Source organism: Sinocyclocheilus rhinocerous, unplaced genomic scaffold (assembly GCF_001515625.1).
Source record: "Sinocyclocheilus rhinocerous isolate Xijiao unplaced genomic scaffold, SAMN03320098_v1.1 scaffold1758, whole genome shotgun sequence".
NCBI classification, from domain to species: domain Eukaryota; kingdom Metazoa; phylum Chordata; class Actinopteri; order Cypriniformes; family Cyprinidae; genus Sinocyclocheilus; species Sinocyclocheilus rhinocerous.
Genome location: NW_015631050.1, coordinates 3,533 through 17,431, shown reverse-complemented (window position 1 = coordinate 17,431; position 13,899 = coordinate 3,533). Strand labels below are relative to the sequence as shown.

Here is a 13,899-nt window from a genome sequence, read left to right as displayed (position 1 = left end):
TGTACAGTCCTGTATTATGCAAGAACTGAAGAACTACCTCAGAGATCAGTTTATGTTTATCACTGTGTCCAAACAAAGAAGTAACAGAAAACACTTTAACTCCAAATTCTGCCAATTTATCAAAAAGTGCTTTTCTTTCTGCATTATACTTCCTACATTCCAAGAAAACATGCCCTACTGTTTCCATATTCCCACATTCACATAATCCAGAAATATGCTTTCCTACAATATACAAAAAGTAATTTAACCCACAGTGCCCCAACCTCAATCTACACAGTTTAACGGAGTCCCTACGAGAAGGACAAGTACACTCCAAGCAAACAGGGGACGTCCCCCGGACGTTCCGAACGTCCGTTTAGGTCTGCAGTACGTCCGCTTTGTAACGTTCGCGGGCGGACGTTCGGAGGACGTCCGGATTTGGTCCGCTGTGTAACGTTCGCTGGCGGACGTTCGGAGGACGTCCGGATTTGGTCCGCTGTGTAACGTTCGCTGGCGGACGTTCGGAGGACGTCCGGATTTGGTCCGCTGTGTAACGTTCGCTGGCGGACGTTCTGAGGACGTCCGCATTTGGTCCTCTTTTTGACGTTCGCTGGCGGACTTTCGGAGGACATTCGTCGGAGCCAGTTTGCGAACGTCCCTGTTTCGTCCCTCATCTGCCATTTCCATTACAACACTTGAAAAATCCAGTCGCCCATGCGTGGGCTTTTATCATCAGACCTGACCAGTGTTGGGGAGTAAGTAGTTACATGTAACTACATGACGTAATTTAATTACAAAATAAATGTAACTGTAATCTGTTACAGTTACTGAGAAAAAAAAAAGTAATTAAATTACAGTTACTTATGAAAATGTTAATGATTACAAAGGGAGTTACATCTGAATATTTTCACACATATACATATTTAAAATATGAGACACCAATGTTTCAGGAGTTGAGGACACAGAATAGGACACATGCTTATTCGATAACTGTTTTATTTCCTATTTTGGTTTATGTATATGATTTTTTTTTTTTTTTTTTTTTCCCAAGGCATTGTTAGATGTATTTCCTGTTATAGCTATGCAAAGATTTGATTTCAAAAACCTACTCTTATTTCAAGGGAAGGATTCTGAAAGTGTGACAGTAATCAGTGTTGAGTACCACTGTAACGTTAACCCTGCCTGCTTTAAATGTTTCAAAATAATTAAAATTTGAAAACAATAGAAATTTAGAAAAGTAATCAAGTGAAATCAGTTACATTACTTTAATAAAGTAACTGAAACAGTTACATTACATATTACATTTTAAATAGGGTAACTTGTAATCTGTAACCTATTACATTTCCAAAGTAACCTTCCCAACACTGGACCTGACACCTTGCAACTCCGACAAAGAGTTGACAAAATTAAACTAAAATATAAACCCATATTGGATTTTAAAGGGTATCATTCCTTAAAACAAAATCCCTTTTTTTAACTGTGATAATAGAATGCAAAATGCAAAAGAATGCAAAATGTTTTGCAGATTTATATTATTATTATTTTTTTACTATAGTATAATAGATTTGAATACATTGTAAAATTAAGTTAATGTTAAATTAATAATTTTCATTTCTGGAAAAATAAAATAGGAGTAACTTCTGTAATTAAAAATGTCATCAAATCAGGCGTTTGTTTTCAGCATTTAAACATCAAAATCATGATATCCTTCAATAATATAATTGAACATATAGGCTACAATTAGGTTTATGCACTCCCCATGCATGAAGAAAATAAGGTTGCATCCCAGGAGCTCTACAAGAATGTTATAGAGTGATTAATGCAGCCAAGGAAAACATGTAGAAAAGAAAGTGGAAAATAACACAGGTACGACAAATAAATTAATTATTTTCATTTACATATTAAACTGTTGGTAAGCCGACAAGAAAAGTTATTTAGTAAAATTATTATTTTAGTTATTGCATTTAAGAATGCTATACCATGTGCAGCTCAAAAAAAAAATAAATAAAAGTAATGTAGCCTATGTCCCAATGTGGCTATAAGCAAGTGTCGATCAAATGAGCACATGATCGAATGACATCACTTTAGGGCACGCAGCATGTATCCATGGCAACGCTCAGCTGCGTAGTGACAGTTAACGGTCCTCGGTGATTCCTCAGACACGGCCTTGAGTTTTCGCTTTCTTTGGTCGAAAAGGTATTTATACTTTTATATTTGTAGACATAGCTACCGTAACCACTGTGTATCTCGTAATGCTTACATTTTATGAAAAGTTTACCTTTTTAAACGTTTGCTGAAGTTGTCCTGTACGGCTGCTGACGTTAGCCTATGTGAACACTTTCGAAGCTAACGTTAGCATGTAAAGCTGAAATGATTAAACGTATATAATATTGACAGATATTGAACTTAAATATTGAATTTACATATGGTAAAAATACACACCGATACGCCTATATGCGGCAAAAAGGCCTATGTGCGCTAAATTTCGGACCGCTTGGTCTAAATCCAAATGTGTTCATTTTGTTGTTTTAGGTTAGAAGACAATGGGAAGAATTGCCATCGGACTAACCACAGCTGACAACCAGAGACGCACACAGACACGGAAAGAGCACCGCAACTTTACAATTGTTCAATTAAAATAAACGTATTTTGCTCCATACACGTGTCTGTTGTCTTTGATTAGCCTAAAAGTAAAATAAAATGACACGTCCGCTCGACGTAAAAGGGGACCCTACACGCTGACGTCCGGGGGACGTTCGCAGAGGCCATTTAGGGGACGTCCTGGGGACCTTTTTTTGTTAGCTGTTCGTTGGTCTCGCGCCCGGCTGCTGTTTTCTACCTGCTCTGCTGCCACCTCAAGGCTCGGAAGAGAGTGGGTTATGATTATGTTGAATCGTGATGATTAAATTCACTGGTGGACTGTCCACACACCTGTTTAGGGTGTTTCTCCGTTAATACCGAGGCGCTGGAAGGGGCTCCTGCAATCCCGACTTCCCGAGACGCTACAACAGGCCGAAGAGGAATGCACTGATGTGTGGTTTAAATCAGGTGAACTCGCGCAGGTTAACAGTTTGGCCTTATAAAGTTTTTGTAAAGTACTTATTTTCCAAGGAGACTGCCTGTCTTGAACTTGAAAAATATGAGACGTGATTTGTGAAGGAGCAGCGAAAAATCAGGTAAATTATCAGGTGTGAAAAGAATACTTTTTACTGTGTCTAGTTTTCAGTCCTCATTATTGTCAAATTATGCAAGAAAAGTGAATTTATTAATTGCGTACATTAAGGGTAATTAAATGCTAACTGTGTAATTAGCCTTAGCCAAACAATGGAGTTGGACGTCCAAAATGTAACGTCATTTTTCAACACCAAATTTGACTAAACACGATGCATCACTGGTAGAAATTATATAAAAAATAAAAAAAGGAAAAAATATGACAATTCTCATGTGAATACACTACTGAACATTGTTAGCAAACGAAATAAATAACATAAGAGTGTGAATAGTGTGTTTAAAGGGGTAGTTCACCCAGAAATGAAAATTCTGTCATCATTTACTCACCCTTATGTCGTTCCAAGCTTGTAATACTTTGGTTAATCAATCTTTAAACACAAATTAAGATATTTTTAATGAAACCTGAGAGGTTTATGTACCTCCATTGAAAGTCCAGGTAACCAAAACTTAGAAGACCCAAAAAGGTCATAAAGACATTGTAAAATGAAGCAGTTTATTCCAAGTGTTGTGAAGATATATGATCGCTTTATATCACAAACATATTTACTTGACAGAATTTTTATCTCTTATCTTTATCTCTTTTTTTAAAAATCTCTTTTAGATACTTTTTGTAAATGTTAGAGGAAAAAATATTAAAATATAATTTATTATGTACTAAAATACAGTGGCTCACAGAAAATTAGTCAACCTTTTATATCTGCATTCAGCATAAAACCATCAAACACTGAAATGCTTTTTTTCATTTTCAGAGTCTTACCACAGGAGGGCAGGAATTCCTTGAGTACTGGACAGACTGCGACACAGTCTGCATGCATATTGATAATTCTGCAGCTAACACTGGATCCGATCTGCTGAGTCCACAGTCACCGCAGTAAACAGGTGAAGGTATATAAATGTTTGAATATGATGCCTGTGTCTATGTAAAGTTGTGTGGGTATAATGTTGCACTGGGCCGTCACAAGGAATATTATCCCAGGCCTTTGTCCGCTGCCATGAATGAAGGGCCCCTCTAAGTCATCCTGTGGAAGGAAAAAAACACTGTCCCAGGCCTCATGTATTGAAACAGATATTGGAATGCGTGTTTTTTGGAATGTGTGTTTTTTGATAAAGGGTCTTGTTGCTGTAAGCCTCTTGCAAACTCTCTTCATATTCATAGTGAAATTTCATAGTAAGTACCTGAAGGTAAATCCAAATGGAGTGCAGCTCATAGGAACTCTTGTACAAGTGAGAGCCCTCACAGAGAGAGTGTCTGACTGAAAGCACTTGTGTTCGAGTATACGAGTCTCATTTACACCTCTCACTGTCTTTCTGTTTATTTAGTGTTGAATTCAGTATGTTCACGTTAAGCAAGGCCTATGTGTTCCTTGTACATGTTAGAGGATTTTACTTCCGTCAGCAAGTTTCTATATTAATTACTAGCAGCTTCCTGAGTGGCTCAGCAGAGACATTTTCATGTAGCAACTGGTCAAAGCTATTTCAGGCATAATACTCTTCCCTGAATAAGTGCTTTTCCTGTCGTCCTTCGGGGATCCATTTTCAGCACTTTGAATAAATGTCTTCCTGTTCTTGAAGATATACAATCCCCTAATAGCAGAGCATGTTGTCATACTATATGGGGTAAGCTGTCACAATGCAACCTGAAGACTTTTACAATGTTGCAAACGATTTTTGTTTCGAATAAATGCTGTTATTTTGAACTTTCTATTTATCAGAGACCCACATGTGTATCACAGTTTCCACATAAATATTAAGCAGCACAACTGTTTTCAATATTGATAATAATAAGAAATGTTTCTTGAGCAGCAAATCAGAATATTAGAATGATTTCTGAAGGATCATGTGATGATGCTGAAAATACAGCTTTGCATCACAGGAATTAATTACACTTGAAAATATATTAAAATAAAAAGTTATTTTAAATTGCAGTAATATTCCACAGTATTACTATATTTTTTACTCTATTTTGGTCAATGCATGGTAAGCACAAGAGACTTAAAAAGATTAAGAAAAAATAAATACCAACCGCATACTTTTGAGTGGTACTGTAAAATTTATAATTTATAAAATGTCCTGACCTGAAATTTATTTATAAAAAATGCTTGTCCTGAGATTGCAGGTTCAGGTTTCAGTTATAATCTACCTTTATTTTATAGTTGGCTTTCACCTGAGTACATGCTAATGTGGTTTAATAATGTTCACTGGTTTAGCTATATTGCAAAAATATACTGATTTTGAAAGTTTGGAGCACAGTGCTTGAAACCCACATAAAAACTACTGCTAGAGAAAGCACACATTTGTGTAATTTGATTTTTGACTCAAAACCTCATAATTACTGAGTTATAGTTCTTGTAACAACTTCTCGTGTGACAACTAGCTCCTACATTACTGAAATTGCAGCTTGCAAACCTCTTTTTAGTGTTTGTTTGGCACAGAGTCTCTGTGTTGAGATAAATAAAATGAGGTTGGCGGTGCAAGCTCAGCACCACCTTGTTTACTTGATCAGCCATGACAGAAATAGACTGTAATGTTTGTCTTATAACAATGGCTGTTGTTGCGGGGCAGGATGAGGGGCTGGTAGAGAAGCATGAGAGGGGAGAGAGGCTTATCTGGGCGACAGGGTGAAGCATGTCAGAGCTTCAACTACGGAACTCCACCGACACACGAGTCTATTGTTCAGTTCACATCCTCCTCCTCCTGCAGTGGTGTTCTCCGTGTGTGGGTGGAAGTGACTTTTTTCCTTAGTCGAAAATCTCAAAGCCGGGCTTCCCTTTATCAGCCCTTCCTTCTGAGGAAGAAAGAGAACTTCCTTCAAAACAGGTGCAGACTGTTGATGGGGGGTTTGTGCTGGAGAGACAGACTCTGACACACTTCTGATCTAAGGAGGATGCCTGCCGTTTGAGTTTGAGTTACAGGTAACATCAATTACTAATGGTACCTCACCCAGCAACAGCTATCTGTATTATGAACATTAATACGCAGTCTTGATCATCATTTGCGTTCATTCAAATCAAATGAATTTCAAATGGGGTCATCGCACGGAAAGGGTTGCATGGATACGGTTTCAATTACTGATAAACGCAGGGCACAGGTGTTAATTAAAATGTACCGTTTTAGTTGGCCAGATAAGCGACTGTTTTCCCGCTTTCATCTTCACACTGAGAATGTACGTGTGCTCAAAAGAGAGCTGTTAAATATTTCATTTCGTATGATTTTTCTCTTTCAGGCCGTTGAAAAGTAAATCTGTGCACACACGCACCTACTCATAGACACACTTGCAACTAAGACTTTGCTGCTGTTGCTATGACTACATACTTTCTGCAGTAAATGTGTTGTCTGACACTGTAAAGTCAAAGAGAATACTCATGTTTTCATATCTACTCCTGTCTTTTCTTTCTCTCACACATACTTGCTCTTCTCAGGCATATACTCAAGGTTGTGGGTAATTATGATTACGGCTTTGTGTGACCTTGAGACTCATAAAGAGCTACCTCCAGTACCGATCTTTCTGGATATGTGGGTTGTGAATTGTCTACAGATAACTAGCAGTCATGCTCTGAATATCTTGAATTTTACTTTAATCTATGCCAGTTTTCAACCTTTGGATCCCTTGGTGGAAATTAATGTTCATATTAATGTGTTTGTTATGATGCTAAGGTTTAGGGTTGGGAAAATTGTCAAATCTGTCAAATCTTTTTAACAGACTGGTAATATCAACAAATTCAACATGTTATTTAGCAATTTTTGCAAAGCTAATTATTTTTTTCTGAATAAAAATCAACATGTCTGCTTTCTCTTGGAGAATGCAGGACCTCTTCTGCTGTGTCAGGTTGCACAGCTATTAAAATAATCGTTAGTTATTGTACATAGTCATATACTTGATTATGTACCTTATATTTTAATTGTACTAGACAACTAACTTTAAAGTTACTTATAATATTAATATATAATATAATAATTTGGCAGACCCTCTGCAATCCCACCTTGGACCCCCTGTTGTAGACCCTGCTTTAGTCTGTATCAGTCTGGAGCTGCTCCAAATTCTCTAAAATCTCTAACTTTGTCTTTAGTGCTTATGCTGATAATGATAAGCTATGGCAGCAATTTTCTTAAAATATATCTTTAATCATCTGTTCATTGTCTGGCATATCGTCGGTTGCTGTGATACATGATTGATAGCATATTATACACATGGAATTGCAATCAGACTTCATTGTTGTATATCATTGTTTGTTTACTGGTTTTACAGGAAAAGATTGTATCAAAGTACAAATAAAGACACTTTTTTTTGCATATAAGAAACAAGTTACCAATATCTGCATGATATTGCGGCATATACAATAATTTCGAGAAGTTGCTCTACTCTGCTGTGATTGTGGGCACTACTGCATGTGTAATGCACCCTGGCCTAATTAGTTATTTACAGTGTCACACCATATGTCAAAATTTGTCCTTAAGAGACATAAATCTCTCTTTTTAGTATCATATCCAGATTATCACATTCAGTACATGCAGCTTTATCTTCATAAAACAGACCGTATTATATAGGATTAGTTAACTTGTACAGGCACAGGTCAATCAGAAGTCAAACACCTGAGCCCAAGCATGGGACATCTGAACAGTTTAAAGCTTATAAATAGGTCAGTTTTTTTTTTTTTTTTTTCCAGATTTTTATACACTAAATCATTGTTGTTCAACCTACATTTTCAGCTGTAACCAGCAAAAACCCTGTGCTACTTTAAACTCCAGACATGCATAGCCATCCTGACATGTCCAAACACAACCCACACCTTTATCCTTCTCTATGGCCCAGAGACCCAGATGCCATAAAACCACGGTTGGCTAATTAAACAGCCAAATATGCTCATCCATTATAAGCATACCTCAGGGGTTCACCGTGACACACTGTACATATGTGTGAGAGTGAGTGATAGTGGGGGTTGGGTGTACCTCATAGGTTTTAGGGAAGCCTTGGGGACCCCATTGGCAAGAAAAAGCCCTTGGCAGTGTGAGAGGTATGCTCATATGAGGGCACATGTGTGCGGTTGTTTTGTTCTGTTGCCAACGCAGCAGAAATCAGCTGTGCAAGACTCTTGCAACACTACCATATTAAAATAATCAAATATGACTTTGTTTTTTTTGGCAGAACACAAAAGAAGATGATCCACTGTTGTTTTGGACCCCATTTACTTTCATTGTTTTTTTTGTTTTTTTTGTTTTTTTTTGAGGGTTTTCCAAACTGGGTTTGGAATTATTATTATTATTGAAATGTTAACTTAAAATCTTTAATGGTACTTATATTTGATATATTTTACAAAGGTATTTAAAGGTAATTGAAATGTTAAAATCTGTGAAAATTAGCAATAAAATATTTAAAAGTATCTGATATATACCCAATATTGTCTGATACTGATACATGAAAAGATTTGATAACCAATATGCTGCTGATGTATCATGCATTTTTAAAAAGGATGTGTAATATAAATCAGAAATGTATGATGATGTGAGTTGAGAGGTTCACATTGTTTATGCTAATATATGAATAAATTTAATATGCTGATTATGTACATTCATTTCTCCTGAGGCCACGAGGCCAGCAGTTGTTCTTGTGCGTGTGTGTGTGTGTGTGTGTGTGTGTGAGAGACATGCTTTCTGCTCCAGTGAACAGAGTCACCTTGACTGATTCAACAAGGGTTGACTGCGCTTGTTGCTTTGAAGCAGCACTAAAAGTACCTTTTAAACCTTAAAACAACATTCCTCTGATAATGTAAGTGAGCAGGCGAATAACACAAGCAGAAAAGGTGCATAAGAAAGGGGAGACGGCACATTTGAAGGTCTGAACTCGCATACGGTTCTAGATGATCTATGGCATTGTTAGCATTGGAGTCACGGTGGCTGGTTTGATGGCTTCGTGTGTGTGTTTGTGTGCGTATCTCTATGGCAGACTGCAGCTCGTCAGTAATTGGAGAGTATATTTCATTCCCTCCTTTACTGATTTCTCCCCCGTTTCTCTCACTCACTAGGTTTCTGTCTGTTGGATGTGAGGGATTGGCAATGAGCTGGCATTCTGTCATTCCCTTACTTTACACCCCAGAGACCTCAGAGGAGAGAGGGACTGGGGCTGTTTGGGTGGAGAAGACTTCAAGCAGCTGGATGATGGCGCTCTTTCCCTAAGCATTCCCTCTCTGATGCCATATTTTTCTTTCATGACGTCCCTCTTAAAATCACGCTTAACAGACTCTGCTGTTTTATCCAGGTTATATCTTTTCCTTTTCCTAGAAATTTCCTTTGAAAGTCATGCCTTAACCTGTGACTGGTCAAGGTCGACTTGATCTAATGCATTAAATGAAAGAGCTGCACATGGTGAGCTTGTGAACATGTACACTACCGTTTAAAGGTACTAGACTAAAGAACTGACTGAGGAACACGATGTAGATAAGTGCTTTTGAACTGGCTTTGCTTCAGGATGTAGAATTTCATTGGAACTCAAGTGCTGATCCAACACAATATACCAAAATAAAAATAAAAAAATCTAATCAATAAAACAATTTATTAATCTATTTATTATTAAAAACAGTTGTAATATTGTTTTGTATTAAATTATAAATTTATATTAAAAACGTATATTAATATATCTACTTTGTAATTTATTAATACCAAAAACTCAAGGGTTGTAATGCTTCTCGCTGGTCAATAATTGCTAGTCAGTAATTTACAGCATAAATTTCTACCTAATTTGATTTCTTCTATCAATTGAGAGATGGATTTGTGCCCAAATATCATAGCATTTAATGGGTGTTTGAAGTTGATTGCCTGTTTGTTTTTGCTGTCCAAACTATACCTGATTAAATGGTTACTTGCAATTAATTTTTTTCTGCTTTTTCGGAATAGACCTATATAACCCAACTGTTGGTCTACCACAATTGAGAACCACTAATGTAGAGTAATATAGAACTTTGTGAACAGATGGATAGTGTAGGGACTTAATGCAAATATCAATGACAGAGTTTGCCCTATTGGTATGTGATGCAATTGAGAAAGCCTGGATGATTTGCAAGCTTTAGAAACTGAATATAGGCTAGATAGATTCATAAAGAAAATCGATGGACCAAAATTGTTCAAGGTATATTTATTTATTTAGTTAAAGCTATTTTTACCTAAAAATATCACCATATATTCCATGGCCTTGTCTGCTCGTCGGATGTGTGTACAGTGCTTATTAAAGGGCAGATGCATACAGGAAATCTTTTTATTGTTTCTGCCTCTTTATTATTCAGTACACTGTTTCATTGCATTCTACTGTATTCCTGCAGAATCACATTATTTAAGCCTGGGTTTTCTTAGACCTGTTGGCCTAGTTTTGAGTGCCATAAAGAGGTAATTCAAAAGTCTGTCATATGAGGTTCTTTGTCTTATGAAATTATTTCCCGAAATTTAAGATACAGGGTCCACACTCGTTTTGACTAATGAATTTCCAGGAATTTTCCAGTTTTTTATGGTTCTGCAATTCATTTGATAGAGATTGCTGGGAAACATTTTTATTTTATTTTATTTCATTTCTATGTTAAATGTATATACAGATTCTTTAGACATGTCACTTTTCTCATTATATTTTGGTCTGCCTCTGGATCTGCAGTTCTTAACATGTAAAAAGGTTATAAAAATGAAAATATTTTTCGATGAGTCATTTTCTCCTAATGAGTGCTGGCACTAAAAAGAAGCAAACATTTACACAATTTACTGACCAAATCCAGGTTTTAATTTAATTTAAGAGTGACACATGACATCAGAGACAGGAAAAATAATAAACAATATTCCATATAAAATAGATTGTCTGAAACTAAAGAATAAAACAGAACCAGCAATAATCAACAATTAATAACTTAGTTACATTGCACACACAATCATACTGTCTTGTTTTGAATTTGTTTCCTTCACAGACTTCATTTAAAGGGCTGTACAAAACTGATTATGCACAACATATGTACGTCCAGACTTCAGTAACAAAAGGAAGATTGTGGAGGTCCACCACATCAAACATATAACATATAAGAGTGCTACTAAACCAGACAACGGTAACAAATTCATATCAAGATGATGGTCTGTAAGATGATTTATGTTTCAAACTATAAACTATAGCCATAAAAAAACATTTGTTATGCTACAGTGAGAAAACTTGTCCTTGTTTTCACTTTTACACCCTGTTTCTCTCTCTCAACTTCTCTCGAGTGGTTTTCGGACATGTAGTCCAGCTCTGATCAGTGCATGTAGCATGAAGTAATGAACAACATCCTAAAGCTTCTTTCAGATGAACTAGACTGAGAATTTACAAAGTCAGTGATATAATAATAACAAAGTAGTACAAATGTGCGCTTAAGGCAAGGCACAGTATTTTCATTCTCATAATGACCATGCAAATTAAGATTTGACTGAATTTGCAGTTTTCACAATATCCAGTGCTACATTTTGGATTAAATTAGTGAAAATTAAATGTATTTATTTTTTTTTGTTTTTGAAAGAATTCTTTTCTGCTCACCAAGGTTGCATTCATTTGATCAAAAACACAGTAAACGGTAATATTGTGAAATATTACAATTTAAAACGTTTTTCTATTTTAATATATTTAAAAATGTCATATATTCTTATGATGGCAAAGATGAATTTTCAGCTGTAGCTTTTACTGACCCCAAACTTTTGAACGGTAGTGTAAATTATTTCCCAAACCATTTCTTTGATCATATTAAATTTGATGAACTACTTTAGTTGGAAGTTATTCTGAGGTCAGATTCTTCGTAATGCTGTCTCATCTGGCTTCTCAGTTCATTTCTACTTGGCCATTTATAAGCCCAAAGTGAGGATTTAGTTGTTTTATGATTAAGTATTACACAACCAGGGGTAGTGGGATTTAAGACCGAGATTACCAGAATGAGGCTTAGCATGAGAGGAGAGTCCTCTGTGACAGTGATCTGACCGAATGCATGAGAATCACTGAAATTATAATGCAATCTAAATCCAGCCATGAGAATAACCAGTAACTTCACCACATGACAAGAGAAGTCGGCTCTTTACAGGCATGTTATTGAAAATTAGGTGTTGTGGCAGATTTTAAGATTACTTTAAAAGAAAAGTCAACTGGAACATTCAAATTATCTTCTTGCTTATACAACATTGATCAACATTGTTTTGGTGGACTGCAATATCCCTTAGTAATCCCCCTCATGACCTTTCCAGTCCATCTCTAAAATTATTTCAATAAAAGATCTTGTTTTCTAAAAAAGAACGCTTGGAACATCTGGAAGGGGTCTTTGTGGCAATAACTCCTGCTCTATACTGAGAAATGGCCTTGGCAATGCTGGGCTTCTCCTCATTGGCTGGAATTTATGACCCATTTTCTAAGGGCAGAAAGCTCAAGAAGGACTACAGTAGAGATGAGAGAGAGAGAGAGTGAAAGAGTGTGTCAGCATGTCCAATCCATCTGGATTGTACAAATGTGATTGGATGCTTCATCTAGCAGATTTATAACACTGTCTGCCTTTTTCAGGAGGACATAAAATCTTGTTTGGCTCCTCACCTTATGCTTGCATGAGATCTCACATCGTAGATCAGTGCCAGAGACTTTAGCTAATACAAGTAAAGCATAATTCTGTATTGAAACAGCAACTAATGCCAACCTGTATTCAATCATTCTCTCACTTTCCATTCAACAATCGCGTCCATATTCACTAAAGTGCGTACTGTGTAACAGAAACACATCCTCTTCCTTTAAATATTAAATTACGTTCACAGCTCATCCCACATTCCCATACATGTATGCACGCTAACAAATAAGACTACCCACAAAAATATCCCACAGTGTCCAATATTCACGGCATTTCCTTCTTTGTCTGACTGATTGATCATTGATACAAAATGCAGTTCATGTAAAGCCAGATGCTAGTAAAGGGAACTCAATCGATACTAGGATGTGTAATAGCCGAAAACCTTGAACAATGGCAGCAGCTCTTTGTCATAGGGATGAGTGTGTTTGCAGGTGGGGTGTCAGAATGGAAGAACAACAACATAAGTGTAGAGAGAGGGAGGGGTCATGACCTTCTCCTCTCAAACCCCCCTACCCCCAACCAACCCTTTCGAAGAGCGAAAATATCTTTTTTTTTTCTTTTTTTTCTGGAACTGGAGTGGCACACATGGAGCTCACATGATGGAACAGCTCTTGGTTCTCTCCTTGCTGAAGGAGGAGGTCAGGAGCTCTGCTTTGCTGGGCAGGTGAAGGAGACGTTTGGACAGCCGGCGAGTGGGGCTTTGCTTTATGGGGGGCTGCAGTTTGTTGAGGCATGTTAGTGCCGCTGAGCGGAACACACTGTGGATGCTCTTCTCCGATGTGAATGCAGAGCACTCTAGGTACACCTCTGCTCCTACCTGCTTTGCCAATAAGGTGCCCTACAAACAGAAAAATAGACAGAATGCAGTCAGAGATGGAAAAAGTGATGCGAGGAGTCTAGAAAGGGTGTGATCGACTGACCTGCTCATGGGAGATGGGTGTCAGTCTCTGATTGGACAGCTCCATCAGTGTGCAAACATCTGTTCTCAGGTCTGTCTTGCAGCCGACTAGGATTATTCGAGTACTGGGGCAGAAATCCATGATTTCGGCTTTCCACTGCAGGGAGAGAGCTGTTAATATACTGCAGAAATCAT

At 37.1% G+C, this 13,899-nt stretch overlaps 1 protein-coding gene and 1 long non-coding RNA gene across 2 annotated transcripts; one reads left to right on the top strand and one right to left on the bottom strand.

Annotated features, from left to right (window-relative positions):
* Positions 1–2,812: 2,812 nt before the first annotated feature.
* LOC107741307 (uncharacterized) lies at positions 2,813–9,704 on the top strand. The gene is made up of 3 exons (XR_001640192.1): positions 2,813–3,155; positions 3,960–4,089; positions 9,231–9,704. It is a non-coding gene; the product is annotated as an uncharacterized LOC107741307 (long non-coding RNA).
* Positions 9,705–11,880: 2,176 nt separating this feature from the next.
* On the bottom strand, positions 11,881–13,861 carry LOC107741331 (rho-related GTP-binding protein Rho6-like; the record flags this gene model as incomplete). The annotated part of the gene is made up of 2 exons (XM_016554040.1): positions 11,881–13,644; positions 13,727–13,861. Coding segments are annotated over 2 exons (381 nt in total), but the record flags the coding sequence as incomplete, so codon positions are not given.
* Between the last annotated feature and the right edge of the window lie 38 nt (positions 13,862–13,899).